This window comes from Typha angustifolia, chromosome 15 (assembly GCF_048772165.1).
Source record: "Typha angustifolia cultivar Huaian chromosome 15, ASM4877216v1, whole genome shotgun sequence".
Taxonomy (NCBI): Eukaryota; Viridiplantae; Streptophyta; class Magnoliopsida; order Poales; family Typhaceae; genus Typha; species Typha angustifolia.
Window position 1 is genome coordinate 21775349 of NC_133253.1, and position 21536 is coordinate 21796884.

The 21536-nt window shown below is 37.7% G+C and overlaps 4 protein-coding genes and 1 long non-coding RNA gene across 13 annotated transcripts; 2 read left to right on the forward strand and 3 right to left on the reverse strand.

Annotated features, from left to right (window-relative positions):
- Window positions 1-234: 234 nt before the first annotated feature.
- On the reverse strand, window positions 235-1886 carry LOC140778406 (tRNA (guanine-N(7)-)-methyltransferase). 2 transcript variants are annotated; one of them, XM_073123103.1, is made up of 3 exons: window positions 1744-1886; window positions 1075-1433; window positions 235-1001 (listed from the first exon to the last, which is right to left on the reverse strand). In XM_073123103.1, exons 2-3 carry the CDS (start codon window positions 1372-1374, stop codon window positions 540-542), a joined length of 762 nt encoding a protein of 253 aa, XP_072979204.1. In that variant the 5' UTR covers window positions 1375-1433; window positions 1744-1886; the 3' UTR covers window positions 235-539. The 2 variants fall into 2 exon arrangements, with proteins under 2 accessions (XP_072979204.1, XP_072979205.1); XM_073123104.1 differs by lacking the exon at window positions 1744-1886 and adding an exon at window positions 1596-1724.
- Window positions 1887-2917: 1031 nt separating this feature from the next.
- On the forward strand, window positions 2918-5338 carry LOC140778843 (cyclin-D2-1-like). 5 transcript variants are annotated; one of them, XM_073123720.1, is made up of 6 exons: window positions 2918-3285; window positions 3623-3709; window positions 3922-4026; window positions 4126-4327; window positions 4405-4538; window positions 4624-5338. In XM_073123720.1, the coding sequence occupies exons 1-6, from the start codon at window positions 3037-3039 to the stop codon at window positions 4789-4791; spliced, it is 945 nt and encodes a 314-aa protein (XP_072979821.1). In that variant the 5' UTR covers window positions 2918-3036; the 3' UTR covers window positions 4792-5338. The 5 variants fall into 5 exon arrangements, with proteins under 5 accessions (XP_072979821.1, XP_072979822.1, XP_072979823.1 ...); XM_073123721.1 differs by having other exon boundaries at window positions 4408-4538; XM_073123722.1 differs by having other exon boundaries at window positions 3931-4026.
- A 2392-nt stretch (window positions 5339-7730) lies between these two features.
- On the forward strand, window positions 7731-11215 carry LOC140777115 (uncharacterized). 3 transcript variants are annotated; one of them, XR_012106970.1, is made up of 3 exons: window positions 7731-7894; window positions 8007-8105; window positions 10967-11215. It is a non-coding gene; the product is annotated as an uncharacterized lncRNA (long non-coding RNA). The 3 variants fall into 3 exon arrangements; XR_012106969.1 differs by having other exon boundaries at window positions 7731-8137; XR_012106968.1 differs by having other exon boundaries at window positions 7731-8105.
- Window positions 11216-11346: 131 nt separating this feature from the next.
- LOC140777114 (uncharacterized) lies at window positions 11347-12898 on the reverse strand. Its single transcript, XM_073121022.1, has 3 exons — window positions 12125-12898; window positions 11865-12022; window positions 11347-11736 (listed from the first exon to the last, which is right to left on the reverse strand). The coding sequence occupies exons 1-3, from the start codon at window positions 12381-12383 to the stop codon at window positions 11617-11619; spliced, it is 537 nt and encodes a 178-aa protein (XP_072977123.1). The 5' UTR covers window positions 12384-12898; the 3' UTR covers window positions 11347-11616.
- A 2488-nt stretch (window positions 12899-15386) lies between these two features.
- LOC140777657 (nucleobase-ascorbate transporter 6) lies at window positions 15387-19892 on the reverse strand. 2 transcript variants are annotated; one of them, XM_073121923.1, is made up of 15 exons: window positions 19845-19859; window positions 19290-19750; window positions 18706-18803; window positions 18407-18583; window positions 18219-18319; window positions 18065-18140; window positions 17872-17931; window positions 17599-17783; window positions 17420-17516; window positions 17190-17276; window positions 17034-17092; window positions 16871-16962; window positions 16149-16226; window positions 15886-16046; window positions 15387-15809 (listed from the first exon to the last, which is right to left on the reverse strand). In XM_073121923.1, exons 2-15 carry the CDS (start codon window positions 19426-19428, stop codon window positions 15591-15593), a joined length of 1629 nt encoding a protein of 542 aa, XP_072978024.1. In that variant the 5' UTR covers window positions 19429-19750; window positions 19845-19859; the 3' UTR covers window positions 15387-15590. The 2 variants fall into 2 exon arrangements, with proteins under 2 accessions (XP_072978024.1, XP_072978023.1); XM_073121922.1 differs by having other exon boundaries at window positions 19290-19892.
- Window positions 19893-21536: the final 1644 nt, after the last annotated feature.

Below are 21536 nucleotides of genomic sequence, written 5' to 3' on the forward strand. Positions count from 1 at the left end.
ACCAAATGCATTAGTTAATATATAAATGCTACGACGCATCAGAAAAGAGGTCCTTTTAAAATTAATCTTTAAGTAGGTATTTGTTTGTGTTGCCTGAAGGCATTAAGTAATACCTATAACCATCCATGTACCACATAACAAAAATCAAAGGATGTTATAAAATATCATTAGGCAATAATTTGCCGCACAAGTCCTTAACTTCGATATGATTCAATAAATAAATATGACTGCATATGAATCATCTAACTCAGCCTACTCAGCTGATAGCAGTTTAGCATATTTAAAGATCCAAAAGTATCAGCAGAAGATACTGCAGCTTCCTAGTAATGCTAAATAAACAAAATAGATAATATTTTGTTATCAAAAGATATAGCAGCAAACGGCTCACTCCCTGAAGCAAAGTACAAGATGAAGAGGAGCTCATCTGAATTAAAGAGCCACTAACCTATCTCTAACCAAGAACTATCAGCTGAAGATCAGCTCTTCAGATGCACCTCATCGGCTTTGCAAAATTATATGTTCTAAACAATATCAGAAGGTCAGTCCTCATTTAACATTATGCGCCTGTATACTGCCCGAAAAGTCTCTCCTTCATTTCTAGCAACCTTCTTACCCTCTTCAGTAGCTGATGTCAAGAGCTTGACAACTGGGTCTGCTTCCAGTTCTTCCACTGGAACGGCTTCAAACAATGGGTGATCTTCCAAGCAAGAGCGCATCCACTCTCCGAGCTCCTCCACATCGGTAATTGTATATATGATGCCACCAATTTCCATCACATAAGCATACTCATCAAGCAACTGAATACTGATGACCCGTCGCCGATGATTTTTCTCCTTAAAGTGGGGATCAGGGAATAAAAAGAACATCTTAGATAGCTGCGCTTTCTCAAAGTAATTTGGAATGTACTTCATAGAATTGGTGCGAACTACTGAAATATTCTCGTACTGTCCCGGGTTTGATGCTCTTAGCGCCAAGATCCTCTCTTTCACATACTCAGTTACCTGCAGTGGTTGCTCAATCATAAATCATAATGTCATATGCCAAACATGTAGACACAAGTCAACAATGATCTACCTTATCTCTGAGCTCCATTCCGATCATTAAAGTGTCCGGGAAGAGTGGAGAAAGGCTGACAAGCAATCCGCCGAATCCGCAACCAATGTCTGCGAAACGAACTTTCTTTGGTTGTTTATCTCCATTCTCATGATCACACTCTTCCGAGGGAAAGAAGTGTGGAAAGTGGTGTGAGTAATCAACATCAGAGGGACTTATGGGGATGGGGAAGTGCGAGTCACTGAGTGGATTGCTGTGAGCTCGCGCCCGGTAGAAACGTTTCCTTGGAAGGCGAGTGGAACCATTGCTACTCTTCGACATGGATACAACTCACTCCGACGTAATGATGCAGATATTATAGTTGGATTATACCAAGAGTCCTACAGAGAGCAATTGCATTTTGTCAAACAGTTGACGGGCATGAATTAGTTTTCAAGTTTTCTATCATTAACCCATCAAGTACATCAAATTTGTTGGAATAACCATGCCACGAGAATCTAAGATGCAAGTAAACTATGGAATCTAAGTATATTGAAAAATACCATATATGTCTCCAGAAACAACGCATTATACGCGATCAATCAAACCGTAATCACGAATAATAGCAACAATATTGAAGAATAACACACAAAGGGGAAAAAAAAGAAAAAGAAACCCAGTAAAAAGAGAGATTAAGATGAAGAGACGAACCCTAATTGCGAGACGAGGGAGGCGGAGGAGAGCAGACTCGGATTCTTTTTTCACGGGATCGAACCGATACTAGGGTCATCGCCGGATCTTCCAACCCGAATCCGACTCCCTTTGAAGGTTCTTCTGTTATCGGGTAGGATCCACTAACAAGGGTCCCAAATCAATTTTGGGCCCAATTAAATGCATCCAGCCCAACGTACGATATAGCACTTTAATAATTACAAAATTAATTCCTATTCCTTAGAAATTAATTCAATTTTGAGCCCATTTAAACCCTCCACTAACATATCATACATATATTACCTGGGTTATTTTAGCAAAGCTTATGGCTGGTAAAATGGCATAACATGACAAGAAAGATTGAGGAAAAGAGAGAGAGAAAGAGAGAGAGAGAGAGAGAGAGAGCAAAAGAATGGAGTTAAAAGAGGGTTCACATGGTGGACCGAACCTAGCAAGCTTTGTTAGTCTAGATTTGTCTCCACAACTTGACCTTTTCTATTATTAAACTTAAATCCTCAACTATTTAAAGGGTTGCAGGCCCAATAGTTGAAAGAAGACAAAGGTTGGCAGAGCAGCAAAGAGCTGTATCTGGAATCCCACAACTAATAGTTTTAATATATAGCTTATGAGTTTCCAGGCTAATTATAATAGGTTATAAATTAATTTTTCTAATACTCCATATACATTCCTCAACCTTGGTGATGGCAAGAGACCAAAATTTCATGGACAAGTGTTGAATTTGTCAACCAATAGATAACCTTTGGTGTTTAATGGGGGCAATACTATGCTATTATTGATGATTTTACTGTGTGAGCTTTAACTTTTAGGGGCCCACAAGCCCAAATATGAACTTTGACCTGGTCAATGTTAGACATTGAGAACCCGACAAAATACTTAATGAGAAGTTTCTAAGTTTGTGTTTAAAAATTTCGAAGGAATCGTTGATCAAACTATGTGATATCATTCCTCCAGTTGGATTGGAGTAGACAGTTCAAGCTCAAATAACTTTATTCCTGTTATTTGTTATTATTATTATTATTATTTTCAAAGACAATATAATTATTAGAGTTTTCTATTATACTTGATCTATAATTAGAGGAGACGACAAAAGTATATTATACATATATATACCCACTTTAAAAGAAAGCTATCCACTCTCACTTCCACTTATCCCACTTAACTTTCTTCTTCTTCTACTTCTCTCTCAAGATGAGATTGTAACCATAGAGCAGCGAGTCATGGCATCCATGGTGATGGATAAGCAATGAGAAGAGAGCTCGTTTATGCACCACTATGCGGCTCGGGTTATCCGGTGACATGGCTTCCGCATGCGAGCTCCTGTGCGCCGAGGACGCCGACTCGCTCGAGGACTCGCTCGAGGACGTCGCCGATGCCGAGTTCCCGGACGATTCGGGCGAGTCCATCGCCGGCTTTATAGAGGGCGAGTCGGAGTACTCGCCCGGGTGCGATTACCCGGACCGGTTCCGCTCTCGCTTGCTCGACCCGTTCGCCCGTGCCGAGTCTATCGCGTGGATCCTTAAGGTGCGCCCCTGGTGCACGTTAGATTCCTAGTATTGGACATTGCTATCTTGAGCGCAGCATTTTTTTTTAATTTATTATTATTTTTTAATTTTATTTTGGGTGGGGTGCCAACAACGACCTAGAATTCGGATTTATTGCGAAAACCCTCCTCCCTTTCGAAATATTCTTCAAAAGGCTTATTTTCGAAGTAGAAAGGGGGAGAAAAAAAAAAGAATATTTTTCTTTCAGAATAAGATGAAAATGTAGGTGATTATTTGCAAAAAGAAACCCCCTTTTCTTTTGTGTTATTATTATTTTTTTAATTGAAATTTCTTATTATTCTTGTGAATATTTTCAGGTGCATTCATATTACCGTTTCTGTCCTTTAACGGCGTACCTCGCCGTCAACTACATGGATCGGTTCCTCTCCTCCCACTGTTTACCGGTAAGCCGGCGTCAGCCCATTAATAAATATTTATAAGCACCATCCTTAGGAGTGAGAGATTGCTTGGCCTTTTATTATTCTCTTCTTGGTATGTGAATCCACTCATAGGAGTGAGAGATTAATCTACATCTTACTAATATTACTATGTTTTATATTTTTGTATGGAAGCCTGTATGATATATTAATGTAGGATTTATGCATGCCACCCGTAGAGACAACAGGCAAATGAATGGGCATTGCAACTCTTAGCAGTGACTTGCCTCTCCTTAGCTGCCAAGATGGAAGAAACCTTAGTCCCATCCCTCTTAGACTTGCAGGTAATTTTCACCCTCTCTATTATTATTTTTTAAACTATTCTAGATTTTTTTGTTTAAATTTAGGGGCTATAAAATTGAGAATAATATATATTTTTGTAGGTGGAGGAAGCAAAATATATTTTCAGACCTCGAACGATCCTTAGAATGGAGCTCCTTGTCCTGACCGCGTTGAATTGGAGGCTTCGATCTGTGACACCGTTCACTTTTATTGATTTTTTCGCCTACAAGGTCGATCCCTATGGAAAATACATGAAATATTTGGTTTCTCGTGCTGCACAAATTATTTTAGCTACTATACATGGTAATATCTTCTTCTTTTAGTATATGTAATTAAAAGAAAAGTATTTTTAGCATCAAGTTGACAAGTGTCGATATCAGCAGATATCGACTTCTTGGATCACTGTCCATCATCAATGGCTGCAGCTGCCATAATATGTGCTGCTGACGAGACTCCAGCTCTCAAATTTATTGATCCTGCAATAGCATCTACATGGTGCATTGGGCTAACAGAGGTGAGAAAATAAAATAAAATCTTATGGAAGTACTGTGGCAATGAACTTAAATTTTAATTGCATTATGTAAACATTTTTATTGTAGGAAGGAATCAGGAGTTGCTACCAACTTATGCAACAAATAGCTATATGTAGTAGTAGCATTCAGAGAAGGCATCCAGTAGTCCTTTCTCAGATCAGAGTAACAACCACAGTTAACTTGGGTTCTTCTCCTCCATCCAAGAGAAGGAAGCTAAGTAATGGTGGTGGATGACAAGAAATTAAAGCTCATATGAGATAATAGCGAGAAGTGGACACAGTATATATATTCCTCAGTCCTTTTCCCTTCTCTCTTTTTCTTTTTTGTTGGATTTGGTTTCTTTCCAAAGTTCTTTCATATGTGGGGCTTTATTATTTATAAGCCATAATTAGATGCAGATTCCCAAGGGTGGATATGTTTGTCTTTGAAGAGTGTGGGGCTATTCAGATCAGAAGATGCATTGAAAATAAAAGCATATTGGTAGGTCTCTTTAGGGCCACTGGGGAAAAAGGGAAGACAGTTTAGTGATACTTCTCCATTTTGCTTATCTGGTGGATTTTTTTTCCCCCTTTTCTTTTTGGGTGATGTTTGAGAGTGGTGGTTGTGAGTCTCATGCATGTAATGGTGAACATGCATGTATAGATGTAAGCCTGAAGTGATATATTGATCCAAAACTCCAGGCTATAGCCTAGAATTATGGCTAACTTCTCTTTTGTACAAGAGGCATTTGGAGGCCAATACTTGTCTTATATCATCAATAAATAAATTTCAGATTTGCATATTTCTATGTCAATGCTTGAGTTTGCTGCCAATCTAGTCATTTTATCTTGTTTCTCATTCAAAATTAAATTTCTCAACCTACAAAAGTCAACCCCACATAAATGTCTTCTTGTAACTTTATTGTACATGTAGTGGGAATCAAGAGGTTAGGTGCCATAGATGTATATGTTTGCTTTGTAGGCCTAGGCCATGCCTAACTTATTGCCGCATGGGTACATCATATAGGGTAGAAAAATTAAATCTCTCTTGTAGGGTCACTTTTGGGGGTGACAAAAAGTCTTAATGACATTAATAGGATTCTATCTTAACAAGAGTTATATTTCGCGCCATTTATTATATCTCATTTGTCGTTTATCTTGTCACATATGTCATAACTTGCCGGTATACATCTAAGAACACACGTGAATTGATCTACTCACAATAAAACTATTCTCCGATCGATAAGTTGGACTCTTATTGGTTGGCCTGAGTTAGCTAATAGATGTATATGTCTAGATGTTTTGTATATTGGAGATGGTTGACTCCTTCTCCAGCTTATTTATGTTTAGCCGACAACATCCTTAATAATAATAAAAATATAATAAAGAAAGTTGCTCCAATAGGAGTTGTAGATAATTCTTCGATCCATAGAGACAACCATAAGAATGCAAGCGCATAGATATAGTTGCTTATACCACTCAGTTTTAGTAAAGTTGACAATTATCTTCCGTACGATTAAAAAGATCACAGTATTGACTTCAACACTAAGTAATTATTATAGATAAAATTGCTCGATGGTTTGATCGCTAGTTTAATTGCTTTGTTTGGTTAATAGCTTGATGGTGAGATAGCTTGGAGGGACAATGCGGTAGCATGAATTGATGTCATAGTGATATTTAGTTCGAAGCAATTACTTATATTGATAAAACTTAATAAAACTTTCAGGTAAAAAAAGATATGAATTGCTTACAGAACAATACAGTTGGACAGGGTGGGCAACTGGGCATCAGGTTTGGTTGTAATAGCTCCAAGTATTACAGCTCAGTTCGTCGGTTGGGGAGTAAACTCTTAGATCACCAATCCAATGGGGCCCCACCACGTTACACGTCAGCTCACATACCGTTACTTCCAACATCCACACCCTCCTTAATGATAGCATTAGAATTGGATCAAGACATGGGTCATGTAGTTTAGTAATTTAAGTAGAAAAGTTCACCTTTCCTTTCTAACTTTTTATCTTGTCTTGCCACTATCTCCTCGTGCTCTCTTCTATATATTGAGGAATCCTATGAATGAAAGAGTGCTGGAGCCTGACATGTCCCTCTCTTTCACAAACTTCTTTTTCTTTGGTTTTCTTTTTTTAAGCGAGAGGAGGTCATGAGTTGATAAAGGAGAGCTTCAGCTTTTCTTTTCTTTTTTTCTTCTCTCCTGTATCTTTTGGTTGCAAGAACTATCAAGCTCATTGAGTTGTTGTAGGCCCCCAAAAAATAATGGAGTCAAAAGCTTGCATGATAGCAGAATATTTGGAGATGGATGGTGTTTCTTTTATGGATATGGGAGGCAGTGCCACTCTCCCTCCTTTTGCATTACTTCTTGCAATCACATTTCTGTCCCCTTTTAAAGTTGTTATAATCCTTCCATGACAAAAGCTTAAAGTTGCTCACTGTATCATAAATCTATATATATATATATATATATATATTGGTACAAAGTTTCAGTAGTATTAGTAGTAGTAGTAGGAGGAGTCCATTCATCACAAAGTGGTGGAGATAAAAGGTCTCGTGTTCAATCATCAGCAGCCAGTGAAGCCCATGATACCAACTTTTGCTCTACCTTTTCCCTTCTCTTTGTTCCTGCCATGATAGATGGCAACTGCAAAAGATCACGCTTCGATGGATGTGGGGAAGAAGGTGTTCAGAAAGTTAAAAAAAAGTTGCAGTAGATGATCCACATACAACTCCCATGGCGATCGATAGTTGGTGAAGAAAAGTAGGCTGGATTAAGACTTCCATCGAGTTAGGTCACCTTAGTCTAACATCTGATGATATCGATTGCTGTACATGTTTTTCTAGTCGCTCTAAGAATGGTGACGACAAACCTTCGTCATCTTGGACAGAAACTCCAACAAATCCCAGGCTTCTTAATTGGAGATGCTACATACCATGGCAACCAACACTAAAGTGTTTTGACTCCAAAATCCAAAATTTTAATGACATAATATTTATGCAAAATTGAGCTTCTATATTATATTTAGATAATTAGTTGATTTAAAAGCTTAAATTATTAGTAGGTAATAGATCAACAGTATAAATCGGACATTGAGGCTTGAAAGGCCCAACACCGGAAAGCCTGGCCCATATATTAAACTATTTAAACCATCGGCGAGTCATCGACTCACCGATTGGACCCCATTTTCTACCCGCTGCCTTCTCTATCGTGTCTCTGCTCTGCTCGAGAGTACGAAATCCATCTCTGCTAGCTTCGTGTCCTCCGTCAAGCCATATGTGCTTCTTTAGGATCTCTTGTAAGCCTCTTGGAGTACGTGTACCCGGACCAGATACCAGAATTCGCCGTAGCCGTGAGTTCTTCCATCATTTTGTCAAATGCCCATTTTGCCTTCGTCCTCTTGTTTCTCTTTAGATTTCTCTCTTCTTCTTTTTTTTTCCCTCTCCTTTTGTTGTACTTTTTAGGAGGCCCAAAAGTTTCAGAGCGAGCTTAGGAAGAAGCTTTTGGAGAGCAAGGATGTATTTGGTGATGACATTGATGAGGTTGTCGAGATATGTGAACAGGCGAGTGGCAAGCAATTTTGGCTAAGACTGCAGTAATGTTTTGTTCTTCTTATTAAATAATTTAATTGGGTCTTTAGATTTGATTTAATGATGAAGAACTAGTAGTAACAGTAAATGCTAAAGTTTTAACCTGCCACTGGAGGAACGTCTTTGATCCTGTTATAAGCCTTATCAAATTCAATCAGAATACGATTTGATGATGGATATGCTCTTAAATTAGCTAAGAACAAGCTGATTGGCCACTCTTTTATCTTTTTAATAGTTTGCTTGAGCCAATAGTAGTATGATATAATTAAATGATGGAATGAAGGCTAAAGATGGACTCGAGTTGCTTCCTTATTATCTGAGGACTAAGATAAACCCTCTGTTATGTAACACCTAGACTTCTCATAATGTACACATCAGGTTAATCTTTGGCAAATAGAACAGCATGGGAAATGAAATGAGATATAGTCTCCTATTTCCTGTGTATCTTGTAGGATTGACCATGAAGATGCTATTTTCCTACTCTGGTTGTGTCAATTCTTCTTAATTAGAGGAAGTTGGTTCTGCTTTCTCCAAAAGATCATTATCTCCTTTTGTAGCTATCCTGCTGATAGTTGATAATTAATAAAGAAATGAAATCTAGATTCTAGATGCAATAAATGGATGCTGCATTTTCTAATATGGCTGCACAGAGAGAATAATTCTTTTTCCATATGCATAAATACATGGTTTACATGTTCTCACTGATATCGTCAATAATGGTTTGTTGATGTTGATATCTTTCTGCAACTTCATCTAAGCACTCACTAGAGACTAAGTTCAGAGAATTTGTGATATCAATCTGCAAGTTGGCCAACCCATAGTTATCAAAATTGGATTTAATGTTGACCCAGTTAGAGGTTAAGTTATTGGGATATTCCTTTAACTAGTGGGTCATATGGTCGGATTACTAATTTATTTATGATTACTTCAATTATTTAAATAATATACTTATAACTTTAGATAATCTTAAAAACTATAAAATTATCTATAAAAGCGATGATATTGTATTTCTTCCATTATTTAGACATTTTAATTAATATTAAGGTTTAAGTACATCAAATCATATGACTTGTATAACATCACATCTTAATTACACTTTTAATTTTTAAAAATATAATTATCTTAAATTTGGGACTAAATTTTTCTTAGGGTAAATAATAAAATAGTTCAATATTAAGGACAATTAAGTAATTTTGAAAAAAAAAGAGTAATCCGACTGGTTTGTAGAAATTTGTCCCGGTTGCACTTTAGCTAATTGAACCGTCGGGTCGGCTGGTTTTATCAGCTTAATTATATTATCGGTCCGATATCAAAATCGAATCAGTTTAGTGGTTAGTTCACCAGTTCATTGGTCCAATCTCGTTTTGATAACTATGGACCAAACCTTAATAATCTAGGCTGATTCATATTGTTCAGTAAATTTTGCCTCATATTTGGTGGTTCACAAAATGTACGCCTATATTTCAACAAGTCCGAAGTTCCTCACTACTGTTTGGTCCATGTCACTTTGCCTTATCCTAAAGCAGTGTCAGTCTACTCCATTTGTTCATGTTTCTCTTCAATCTGTTGCAACTAAAAAGGTGTTCACCTACCTCAAGATTAATGTGTGGCTTTCTCTTCTTGAACTCATATTCATGCTTTACGAGGAGTTCCTTCTAAAATTGCTCTATGACCAATGTTCAACTAATTGCAGACCTGTATTATCTTAAGCTAAAATCCAAAGTATAAAGAGAATATATCTAAATAGTATTATAGTACCAAATGGTGTTAATGTCTTGTTTACTTATCTTCACTAGAAAGAATTCCAAAAGAATAACAGTTATCGACACCACATGGCACACCTGCAAAGTTATAATTGGTCCTATAGACTCTATCATTCGGCACAATGATCTCCTGAATTTCAGGTACATCATTTTTCTTTATTATTTCCATTGGTCATGATCATATGTTACTGTTCCTTGAAGCAATAGTGTAGAAATTTTTGTGGAAGCAGTAGCTTTGCTTGTACGGTGTTTGTATGAAACTCTTGGATGGCTTGCCATATATAATAAGTGTGTCGTGAAATTGTTATACACTACATATGAATATAATAAATTTGTAAAGCATTTCGTCTATTAGTTGTAGAAAACCAGAAATATTGTAAGTCTTGATCAGGGTCTTCTGTTTGGACTTTGAGGAGGTAAGGACTGTAAGGTGGTTGTACCTGGCCCATTGGAGGAGCCTTTGCCAATACTGCATCAGTTATTTCTGTTACATAATTTTGTATCGTCTTAATAGACAATAGAAGATTGAGCTTAGCAAATCCTCTGTTCTTCTGCAGTTGCTATATAAGCGAGGTTTAACTTTCATCCTCTTACATCAAACATGCCATTCATATCAAGAAAATCTCCTAGATCTTTCACAACCTAATCATGTTGAACACTGTAGCGGTACATTGTGATAAACTGTTATGGCATTATGATGCCTAATATACAGAGAATTAGGTCAGGAGGATGCTTAGAAGGTCAGAAAAAAAAAGTGGTGGAATATTCAAAAAGATTAGAGAGATGCACGGTACTGTAATGCTTTACTTTAGCACAGCAATGGATGTTCAGTTTCAGATTATAAATTATGCTGTTGCTGCAGAATAGAAAAGTAAGGACTTATTCTGCAAATAATGAATTATAACAAGATCGTGCAAATGGATCCAGGGAAAATCCATATCCATATGGAGGAGTTTGAAATTTTTAGTGGTTCTTTATTTTTCAAGTACTGTCCAGTAGAAATCATCAAGATTCTTCTAAATACTATCCTATTGATATCTAACTAGCTACATTTTGCTTTTCGAAAACTAGATCTTTGCGAACTGCTCGCACAAGGCATATGGAGGTCCAGGAACACTCCTGGTGGAGCTCCTGAGGCAGCAAGGGCAGCTTTGCTATGGCGCAAAACCACCAGGAACTGGAGATTTGGTCTTCCTGGCAATCAAAATAAGTATTTCAAGTCCAATTCCTGGTTGTATTTCCTTAAAAGACGTTGCCCTTGTAAAAATGAACACAATTATTTGTAAAGCCACTCTTCCAAATAGCAAAGAACATTGATTCCATCTTTTGTCATTGAAATATACCCTTTGCCCCAAATTTAAACATGTTTTGGTGCCAAGCTTTGAGTTGTATAATCAACAATGATGAGTTTTCCCTTATGTTTGGGATGAAAAAGTGGATGTACACCACACAGGTTAGCTTTATCCTTTTTTTTCCAGATCATAGAGAGGCAAAATCTGACATCCTTTCTGATATCCAGGTGAGTACAATATGGAATATTATAGCTCTCTCTCTTCACTTTACAGGCTTTCCTTACAAATATCACTTTCATTTTGCATTGTTCGTGAAGGTCATTCCAGCGCCAGCATACTAACTCCATGAACCATCCTGTGACTTTGTATCAGAGTGCGTCAGCTACCATCTTTTCTTTTGGAACAGTGGTGGAAGAAGTTAGAACCTATTCAGCTTCCCTGTTCAGAGATGCTCTGCAATGAAGGACGCCATTGCCGAACTCTCCCTGCCGACTGCGTGCCACTGCTTCTGTGCCGATCTCTCTCCTGTTTCGATGCCTGAATCATTCCCTGAACACAGAAAAGAATACTGAGAACAGAACCTGAGGGCAGTATACTGGATTGATTACATTTCTGAGTTCAAGCAGCTGATGACTTTTTCAGGAAATATTAACAAAGATTACTAAAGGATTTTCTACCTGATCATTGTTCAACAGATCATGTTGTCTTGCTCTACCAACTTGCTTGACCTGATCATCATGCGGCCTCCCCCTCTGCTGCTGTTGCCTTTCGATGAATTCTGACTCAGTTTTCTTCATCTTCTCATACTGCCTTGCCCTCAAAGCCTTTGTCACCTCTGCGTCACAGAAGAAATACAGAAAAAGATTCACTTCCAGGAACAGTAGGAATGGACACATCAAATGCCAACAACTTTATGTTTTGCAGAAGAATTTAGAACCTTGTGATGTTATGAGCCTATACACTTGTCCAAGCAACAGCGTGTCCTTGGCCTTGAGCAGCTTCACCCTGGTCAGCCGCACCCGGCCGCCGCCGTCCGGTTGCTCCTCGGAATAGCAGAGCGTGACGAGTGCCACGTAGTGTCCCGGGTTGCTCGTCATCACATCTGCGGCGCTCGTCGGCCAGTAAAGCCTCTCCACCTTCCCTCCCGGGTGTTGGATCACCACCGCCGCCGCCTCCGCCGCCTGGCAATTCCCCATCCCTCTCTTCCTCTATGCAACTTTAATGGATATGAACTTATGATGGCTGCTCGGGCTGTTGAAGACTTGGCTATAGGAGTGACATCGCAGTGATGTTTATTATATAAGAAGGGGAGGGGAGGGGGGGAGGGGGGGGCAACTCAACAACCAACCATTCCCTGCGAGGAATACGCTCTTTTTTTCCCAGAGTAGTTGGACCACTTCCACGTGGCGTGATGTCAGTGGATAATGGGTGGTAACGGACTCACTGTGGGCGTGGTTGACGTGGCACGGATATGAGGCAAAGAGTGGGGAACCCGGTCGGGACCCAGGGCGTGAGATTCTTCTATTGGGCCTCTCCCTGGGCCCCAAGTGATGGGGAGATGACATATTTGCTTTTTACCACCTTCAACGGATGAAATGAATGGATGGATGACATGAGGAGGCAAAGCCTCTCCTTTTCTCCTATAACCTTGTCCCCCCCCCCCCCTATACATAATTATCCCTTTTAGATTTTCTCTTCTCCTTTCTTTTTTATATATTTTTACTCAATTATATTAGGTTTCACCTACTTGTTGTAATCGTTCCTAATAATAACTCAATTAATAGTTTAATTGTAGCCCAATTGCCTACACATAACACAACAAGAGTATTTGTTGCTTAGTGTTACCACTTGAGATTATGAAATGATTAAATTAATCATGGGAATCTGCACTTGCTTAAATGACTCATTATCTCATTATTCTAATACAATGTCACAGAAACAAAACTTGAACAAGTTGGGCTTAGCAAGTCTCTATTTAACTAAGACAACCACCTGCAACTTTCCTTAAAACTAGCCATTAGATTAATCCTATCTAATTATTTTTAAGACAAGATAGCTAAGATCAACTACCACACCTAATTTTTTCTTTTCTTTTTTTTGATCGGACGGCGATTGTACACTGTACGAATGGTTGTTGGATATTCTATGAGGCCCCACATCTTAACAATATATATGTACATATATATATATATATATATATATATATATATATATATATATATATATATTTACCAAGATGGGCTAGGTAAAATATGTTTACCAAGGTGGACCCCTACTTAGAGATTATGAAGTGATTAATTTAGTATTTCATTTAGAGTTATTTAGGTTTGAAAAATAAATCCTCTCTCTCTTGTTGTGCTCATGAAGTCTTTAATTAATTTCTCTTCCTCCAAAGGAGTCCCCTGTTCAAGAGTCTATATTCGTCGATTTATTCCACATACCAATTTAATGCAATTTATGAGGCCATGTGCAGTTGTTGGCCGTCATGGGGTCACATAGTCTAATTTGCATGCAGTTTTTATTCAAAGTTCAAGGCTAATCAAGAAGCCAAGGGTAGGATCAATATTGCCTAGATGCCTAACTCTAGTATCAAATTACTATTTGTAGGTTCATGTGGGTGATTAATATTGCAAAAGGATTTCATGGTTTGGTGGTCTTGGAGATCACTTCTAGTCATTAATGGTGCGATGCTGATGACCGAATCTAACAGCCGATTACTATATACTGGATCTCTTTATCGTAGAAGTTAAACTCATAGCATCCGTTCACTTGTGAAATATAAATAGCCTTTTTTCAGTGTATAAATTCAATTTTTTTTTTCTTATTTCATATGATTTTAAAAAATTATTTTAATATTAAGCAGAAAGTATTATTTTGCTCATAATTAGAAGACACCTGTTTACTACTACTTTAGATCCAATCAAAGATATTTTTATTATTTAGCTTAAAATTTTACCAATTTTCAACACAAATTTATTATTCTTCGTTACTTTAGTATTTAACTTTATATCAAAAAGCGTTAAATATAATAATTGCTCATTATACTAATATTTCATTAAATATACCGGTATTACCTCTCTTCTTCTGATATTAAAAATTAGTATGCTTATCCCAGAGTTAGTCTTATTCAACATATAAACGAGAATAAAACCTAATGAGCTCAAACAGTACATGTGGATCCAAAAGTGCAAACACACATGAATCTTGGGTTTGTAATTTGTATTGTCTCATTAGAGGACATGGGATTCCCCATCAAAGTGTGATTGTCTGCTTAGAGGAGGATTATGGATGCAACTTTCGCTCTGGTGTAAGAGATGAGAGCTAAAATATCCGACAAATGGACAGAGTGTGAGAAGAAAAAGAAATGCAAAACCTGAGAAGAATTGCAGCAAGGAAGTAATATTAAAGTTGGAGTTGGTGTGCTCCCAGTCTCAGTTGGCGAGCTATGTGAAAGTTGATGACACTCACCAACTTGATCTGCTCTTTCTCTGCTATAATGCATTGCAAGTGTCCGTAATGTCTGGATCTCACCCTTGTGCCATGGTCCCATTTCTCCCCTTTTTGTATGCCTAGCAACAGGCAAACCCAACCCCACTCTCTCTCTCTAATATATAGAGACACTTGGTCTTCTTGGACTAGATAAATTTTGCTAGTCTTTTTCTCCCAAAACTGTACACATATCTTTGAGTAGTGAGGAGAAAGACGAATGGTTTGAGCTAAATAATTGCAGCAGTTTGGCACAAGCTCCGCAGTACAGGAGTGTCAGAATTCGTACTTGCGAGCTGTGCGCTTGTATGTGAGAGAATGATTTATAAATCTACTTACAAGTAATTGATTCGAATGGAGCATTTATTACAATCTGTTGATTAATGCCCAAGATCTTGGTCCGAATCATAATATTGACTTTTCTGAATACTGAGGTGTGCAAAGTTTAATATTAAAAAAAAAATTTGTAGTCCAATCCTCAAAATTATCCTTGCTTCTAAATAGTAATTGAGAGAGAGAGAGGGGTTGGGGTTTGAGATGAGATCAGGCTTCCCTTCTAATGGCTAATGCAATTGACTGTAGAGTTCTAAGTTGGGAGCCCAATCAAGCCCACAATGTTTTCAGAGTTTTGCTCAACATAATATTGGGAATATTTTCAACAATGGGTTGCATAATTTCACTCCTGCATGGAATGCTAAAAGTTTGCACAATAGTAATATCAAAATTTCACGTTAAATTCTTATGGCTTATAACATGTACAAAAGGAACATACGGGAAAGCAAATCTTAACAAACAAATTCATTAGGATTTCGTTATACGGAGAATTAAAAGAAATGAAATCAACACTATGCTATATTACCAGAAGATCATAGATAGGAAGGGTAGATAAACTTTCAGTGTTAGGCCTGGTTGCAAGATCAATAAGAGGGGATGAACCTGTGGAGGTTGAAGGGCAAAGAGTAGAATTCCTCACTTCTGGGATCTTTCTTGAGAGACCTGAATTTGTCCCACCAGTGGTAACCTCTGTCTTTTCTAACAGCACTGTCATGCACATGAAGGGTGTTGTCCAAGAAATATGCCACAAAGCCCGCGACAAATGGCTTTGATGAGAATATTACATTGATAATATCATTAAACTGCAAAAAGTAATCAGCCGTCAGTTAAGTTGTCTTAACGAATTCAGAAATGAAATCTATCGTGGTTTTCACATACCCATCTTGCACCAGTGTGAACAGGACCATAACCGGCAACGGCCGTATACTCGTTGAAGTACTGCGGAATTGATAAGCCCATGAAGACGGAGAACCCTAAGATGAACTTAGTCCTGAAGCTATTAAGGTTGCAGAACTGAAGGAAACTCAGACCTGCAGCACCTGTTGTTCATGCATGCCAATTTAACTACATCTTCGAGGTAATATAGTAAAAACCTGCTCCCAAGTAGAGTGATGATAGTCGTTTCGAATGTGGTAGCTTACCAACATATGCAAAGAAAAGGCAATATAGTGCTGCAAAAATTGGTGCAGGAATTGATGCAAAAACTGCTCCAAACTTTCCTGGATTGAGAAGAGAAAAAGAAATTAACCAGTCTACAAACATGGAAGGTTGCAGCATGTAAATACTGAAGCTATATGTTTGTTAACAATGCATTGACATTTAATACGTGTATTATTCTTGTGATTACAGACCAAGTTGTATGACATGAATATTTTTGACCTCAAGATGCACAAGCCAAGCACTTATGAGCAACAACTACATAGGACGCAAATATGACGAGATGAACTGACATCTTCTGTAAAATTAATTAATAGCTTTCACTAGATAATTTATAACGAGTGACAATAATTATCCTGGGAAAATGATGATTCCTGAGCAATGCAATTATTTGGTTCCTTTATTGCAGTGACTTTTGTTATTTAAGAGGGCTTCTGTCAGGCTTTATCCTAAATACGAAAAAGAATTATGACTTAACAAAGGAAAAAAGGATAATGATTAGGATTATATGTAAATATGACGAGATGATTCGTAAACTTGGCCACCTAACAATGACAACTGTGCAGCACAATAACAATGGCAACTGTTCATCACCAAGAAGAACCAGTCCCATCAAGCTGCCCAAATAAATTCAGTAAAGTGTCGCAGTAGATCATTTAGATCAGTAGTCTGCATATTCCTAGAAGCAAAAGAATACTTAATTTACCGAGAATAGAAAAGAAGATCATAAAACCAGCAGATATTTGCACGACTCTTCGACTGCCAACACGTGTCAAGGCTAGCAACCCAGCATTCTCTCTGCAGAAAAGAAAGCAGCTTTTAAACATAAGGAACCTTATATCTTTAATAGGTGTTCATCTGATTCTTACACTGATACTGAAGAACCATTTAAAGTTCCGAACAATCCATCCAACAATATACCAATTCCCTGGAATAAAAACCAAGTTGTCATGACTCAGTCATTTAAAGCATGTAGTTGGTTACTTGATGACGGTTTCAAGAGTGTAGAAGATTGCACTTTTTACCTGCCAACCTACACCACGACTGAGAATAGAAGCAGGCAACATTGTAGCACTTGCATATCTTGAAACAGCAATGAATGTACCAGTTGACTACAACAATACAAATATATAGGAGTCAAAACCAGTCAGCAAAGTGTAAACTATTACGCCAGATGATTGAAGCTATTGAAAACTATGAGACAAAGCTTGAATCCTAGAAAAGAATCTTATTTTAGGAAAGAGCGCAAACAAACCTCTACAAGGGCAATAAACGAAGCAGCCATCATTGCAAAAATGTCACCAGCATTAAATGTAGGCGCTCCCCATTGAAAGGGATATGGAACTCTAATCCTATAATTATCGTTATCAAAAGGTTGTCATTAAATTAGTCATAATCAAATACTATCTCGGGAGGGAAATAACCAATCCATACCAGGGAGCTCCACCAATAAGCCCAGAGCGGTCAGTTCGACAATGAAACTGTGTCTTTGATTGTGCATGCCGATATGCTCCACCCACGGTTAGCAAGTATGCATAAAGCCACACAATTGCAACTGAGAATATGACAGCAAACCGATCGAAGACATGCTTCTTAGCATGTATAATATGAGGTACATACTGTAGAAAATGGACTGATGACCAAGTTAGCAACTTCCAGTGAGCAGGATTGTAGTTTGGTGAATATCTATTGCTCATGATAACCTACCTGTGAGAATATTAATAACAAAATTATCTGCGGAAGCCCAATCTCAATGCACTTAGCAACCTGACAATTGTGGCATAATTAGTATCAGAAGTAGTATAAAAACATAAGCAACAGAAAAGCGTAACAGAGCATCAGAAGTATTTCCAGAAGTTATTTTCTTTCCAAATATATAAAGAACCAAAAGCAAGCTTACCCCTGGAAAACCAAGCTCGTAAAGCCCAAATCCAGCTAGTGCAACTAGAGGAACTGCTGATAATGGACTTAAATGTCTGAATGGTTATAAAAGAGCAAGTTCAGCATATAGGGGCACTAACATGGTTACCATACAAAAGCCTGTTCATACCAACCTAGTAACATTACGCCAAACGCCACTGAACCCAATTATAATCGGAACAATTGAAGCAACAAGCAGAGCACCTTGGGTTCCTCGCATGATGCGTAAGAATTTCTTCAAACAGCAAGTAAATTTGTCAATTTTTCAATGAAATTGAGTTGGATTAAACATGAAAGCACATAAATAATGTCTTCCAGCAACCTCATGAGGATCAGGTTCATCACTGTAACGACTAGCCAAGATGATAGAAATGGTAGGCACGACAAAGGTATATGAACCTCCAATCACAGCCGGTAAGCGAGTTCCAAGAACTGTCTGGAGTAGGGTGTTTATACCAGCTACAAAAAGCAATGTTTGGATAACCCTGGCTTTTTCCTCCTAATAGAATGAAAGTTAAAAATCATCAAACATAAATGCGAATAAAATATCACACTGGCTCCCAAAGATGAGTGAAACTTTATCCATTGATATGAAAAGAAAGAGGAAGAAGCAAGTCTCACATTTCCTCCACCCATCTGAGGAACAAGTGCAGTTGGGATGATAACAGTCGTGCCCAGCATGACAAGAAAGTGTTGGAAACCAAGAAGAAAGGCCTCAGCTACATCAGAAACACCAAAATGCAAAAGGAAAGAAGGTAATAAGATATTAAGATCACAATAGCAGTCTAATACTAGACCAATAGACAAAGCAGCCGGTATATTCCTCAATAGTATATAAACAAAAATTGGCACTTAATAGTCCGAAACTAATAAAATTACAACAAAAAAAAAAAGTGACAAAAAAAGGGCACAAGTAATTAATAGAGAGAGTCTGCAAACTTAAATTTCAGCATTCAATAGTTGAATCTTTGCCAATAAACTATCACAACTAACTAATATGCGTTCCAATTTTCTAAGAACATAGAATCTTTAGAAACTATTTACTATAAACTACAGAATCTCAAAGTGGTGAAGAGGAAGAATAAGTATGCCCCAAAATATATCAACTACTTCCTAAGAACAGATTGAAAATAAAAAAACATTAACCTTAAGGACTACGAGCACCAAGATATAACTAGTCAAAGCCATGAAACATAATTACTCACGCCAAGGAGGAGGACTGGTGATACAATACGAAACATTGGGCAACTGATCCTTCACTGGATGGGGTTGTAACTCGTCCGCCTTCGGAGCCGGCGCTGCTCCTCCGCCTCCGCCTCCGCCTCCACCTCCACCTCCAGCCATCTCTTTTCCTCTCTTCTTCTTCCTTTCTCCTCACAAACCCACTAAAAGAAAGCTAGAGAAAGCCCACAAGAACCCCAAAATTTCACAACAACGACTTCGAAAACAAGCTTGAAATAAAAAACCAACCAAGAAAATCCCTGATTCTGAGCAATAAGTGGGTCAAAACCCAAACTTTCACCACCCAAATGACCAAAACCCACCTCAGAAAACCTCCCAAAAATACCCAAATTTTACAATCCTGCTCCTCTGCTTTCAGGAAACCTTTCCTTATTCTTTGCTCCTTGCTATACTTGTCTTCAGCATTAAGTAAAAGGACTCTTTCCTACAGGAAAAGGAGTTGAAAGAGAAGTAGAATAAAGATCGATATCTTCAACCCAACCTTTCCTACTATCCCTTTCTCTCTCTTTCTCTCTTACCAGGCGGCAGAATGCAGCGGCTTTCCACACTCCAATGCAGCTGCCGTGCTTACAGTCTAAAGTATTTTGGCTCTCTCCTGTTACTATAACCACGTATTAATTTGAGAACAAAGACAAGTTAATCATGCTGGTCCACTAATAAGTTGGAGTCTCCCTATTCTAAAGAAGCTAAGCCGCGTAGTATAGAAATTATTTACAGAGAAAAAATACGCAATCCTCAATCATCTACGACAGAGCATAATAATGGTAAAAGATTTATAATATAAAAGGAAGTAAATTTGCAATGACTTGGTGACCTTTTCTTTTGTCGGTTTCATGGAAGATATTATTTCGGATGATCAATTTCTGTACGTAGATTAGAGTGTCTATAATTATAAACATCAAGATTCAGACATAATTATCTTATTATTATCACTATCATCATTATTGTTGTTGCTATCAACTAGTCTCAAGTGGAATCTTCAACTTGAATACGGAGTAATAACTCAATAATGAGAGGGGCCTTTTTATTCTGCCAATTATCATTTACTTTTAAACTCATTAATATTTACATACTATTATTTTTTTTTATATAACACATAGATATTCTAAACTATTAAAAAGAGTTAAGATAAGAATATTTTAATAAAGAATGAAAAAAATATATATAATAGAAGAAATATTCCTTTTGGAGGGGGGATGTATTTTATCGAAATTAAGGAGGATAATACGAGGTTATCAGTAGTGATAAGAGCAAATGAACTGAGGTAAAAGATGTGGAATAGAAGTCGGCGGAAGAGAACAAAATAGTGAACGATATAGTCTTCGCGCCTTTCCACGGCAACTTCGTGTAGACCCCACGTGTTAACTCACAGTGTTGTTATCCATGGATTGCCAAGCTTATCCGGGGGAATTATCTGGAAACCCTCTTCTGCCCCCTCAACATCATAAGATTTATTCTCTATATAATTCTATATGTTATCGTGACTTGCCAAGATAAAATTAAGTCAAGATATTTGTAACGTATTAAATATATTTTGACAGTATTATCTCAAAAATTTACGTGTTAAGACGAAGTAATATAATAATCCTGGATATAAGTATTGTTAAAAAGGCCATGCGCACGTCCTTTAAAGCTTCAATTTGCTTTGAAAAAAGGGAAGACCATCTCGGTATTTGGGTCAGATGGCTGAACACCGATTGGTCTCGTGATCCTGAGGCTGAGCCCACTTCTGGGAACCAAAAAGAAAACAGAACTCGTTGCTGGCTGCTGCTGCTTAATCTAAAGCGTTGGGGTGCTCTGATTCAAAACCCCTCTCGTAAACGCTGCTACTTTTCTTCGTACCTCTTGAATACTTTTCCTTTTGGACCTTTCGTCAAAGCCTCTAGTAAAAAGCCAATTTCTTAGGTGCATCGAGTCTCTAATTCTGGGAAACTGATATTTATATAAAGTGTACGAAAAGTACTATTTGAGTTGGCATTGAGGTAGTAAGTTGTCTTCATAGATTAAAGTCCAGGAGAAATTACATTTTATCTCTGACCATTTGGCCCAGTTATAAGAAATTCTGTAGGAGAAAAGTGTAATGATTCATAAAAAGAGAGAAAAGAAAAGAGAAAAAGAACCAGGTATTATCCCTCTGGTCCCTTATATCTAAAAGTACAGTAAGTCTTTGTATTATTTGAGCATATTAAAGGAGTAGGACCTAATTGTAA

What these genes read in the sequence shown, in the direction of transcription:
- LOC140778406 (XM_073123103.1), bottom strand. Translation starts at nt 1,374, where the DNA reads ATGTCGAAGAGTAGCAATGGTTCCACTCGCCTTCCAAGGAAACGTTTC. An exon ending in GAATGGAGCTCAGAGATAAG is followed by an intron (nt 1,002 to 1,074) that starts GTAGATCATTGT and finishes CAACCACTGCAG; the next exon opens with GTAACTGAGTATGTGAAAGA.
- LOC140778843 (XM_073123720.1), top strand. Translation starts at nt 3,037, where the DNA reads ATGCGGCTCGGGTTATCCGGTGACATGGCTTCCGCATGCGAGCTCCTG. An exon ending in CTATCGCGTGGATCCTTAAG is followed by an intron (nt 3,286 to 3,622) that starts GTGCGCCCCTGG and finishes GAATATTTTCAG; the next exon opens with GTGCATTCATATTACCGTTT. An exon ending in TCTCCTCCCACTGTTTACCG is followed by an intron (nt 3,710 to 3,921) that starts GTAAGCCGGCGT and finishes TGCCACCCGTAG; the next exon opens with AGACAACAGGCAAATGAATG.
- LOC140777657 (XM_073121922.1), bottom strand. Translation starts at nt 19,428, where the DNA reads ATGGCTGGAGGTGGAGGTGGAGGCGGAGGCGGAGGCGGAGGAGCAGCG. An exon ending in GATCTTCTTTTCTATTCTCG is followed by an intron (nt 16,227 to 16,870) that starts GTAAATTAAGTA and finishes TTCTCAATCCAG; the next exon opens with GAAAGTTTGGAGCAGTTTTT. An exon ending in TTCACACTGGTGCAAGATGG is followed by an intron (nt 15,810 to 15,885) that starts GTATGTGAAAAC and finishes TACTTTTTGCAG; the next exon opens with TTTAATGATATTATCAATGT.
- LOC140777114 (XM_073121022.1), bottom strand. Translation starts at nt 12,383, where the DNA reads ATGGGGAATTGCCAGGCGGCGGAGGCGGCGGCGGTGGTGATCCAACAC. An exon ending in TAGGCTCATAACATCACAAG is followed by an intron (nt 12,023 to 12,124) that starts GTTCTAAATTCT and finishes TCTGTGACGCAG; the next exon opens with AGGTGACAAAGGCTTTGAGG. An exon ending in ATCTGTTGAACAATGATCAG is followed by an intron (nt 11,737 to 11,864) that starts GTAGAAAATCCT and finishes TTCTGTGTTCAG; the next exon opens with GGAATGATTCAGGCATCGAA.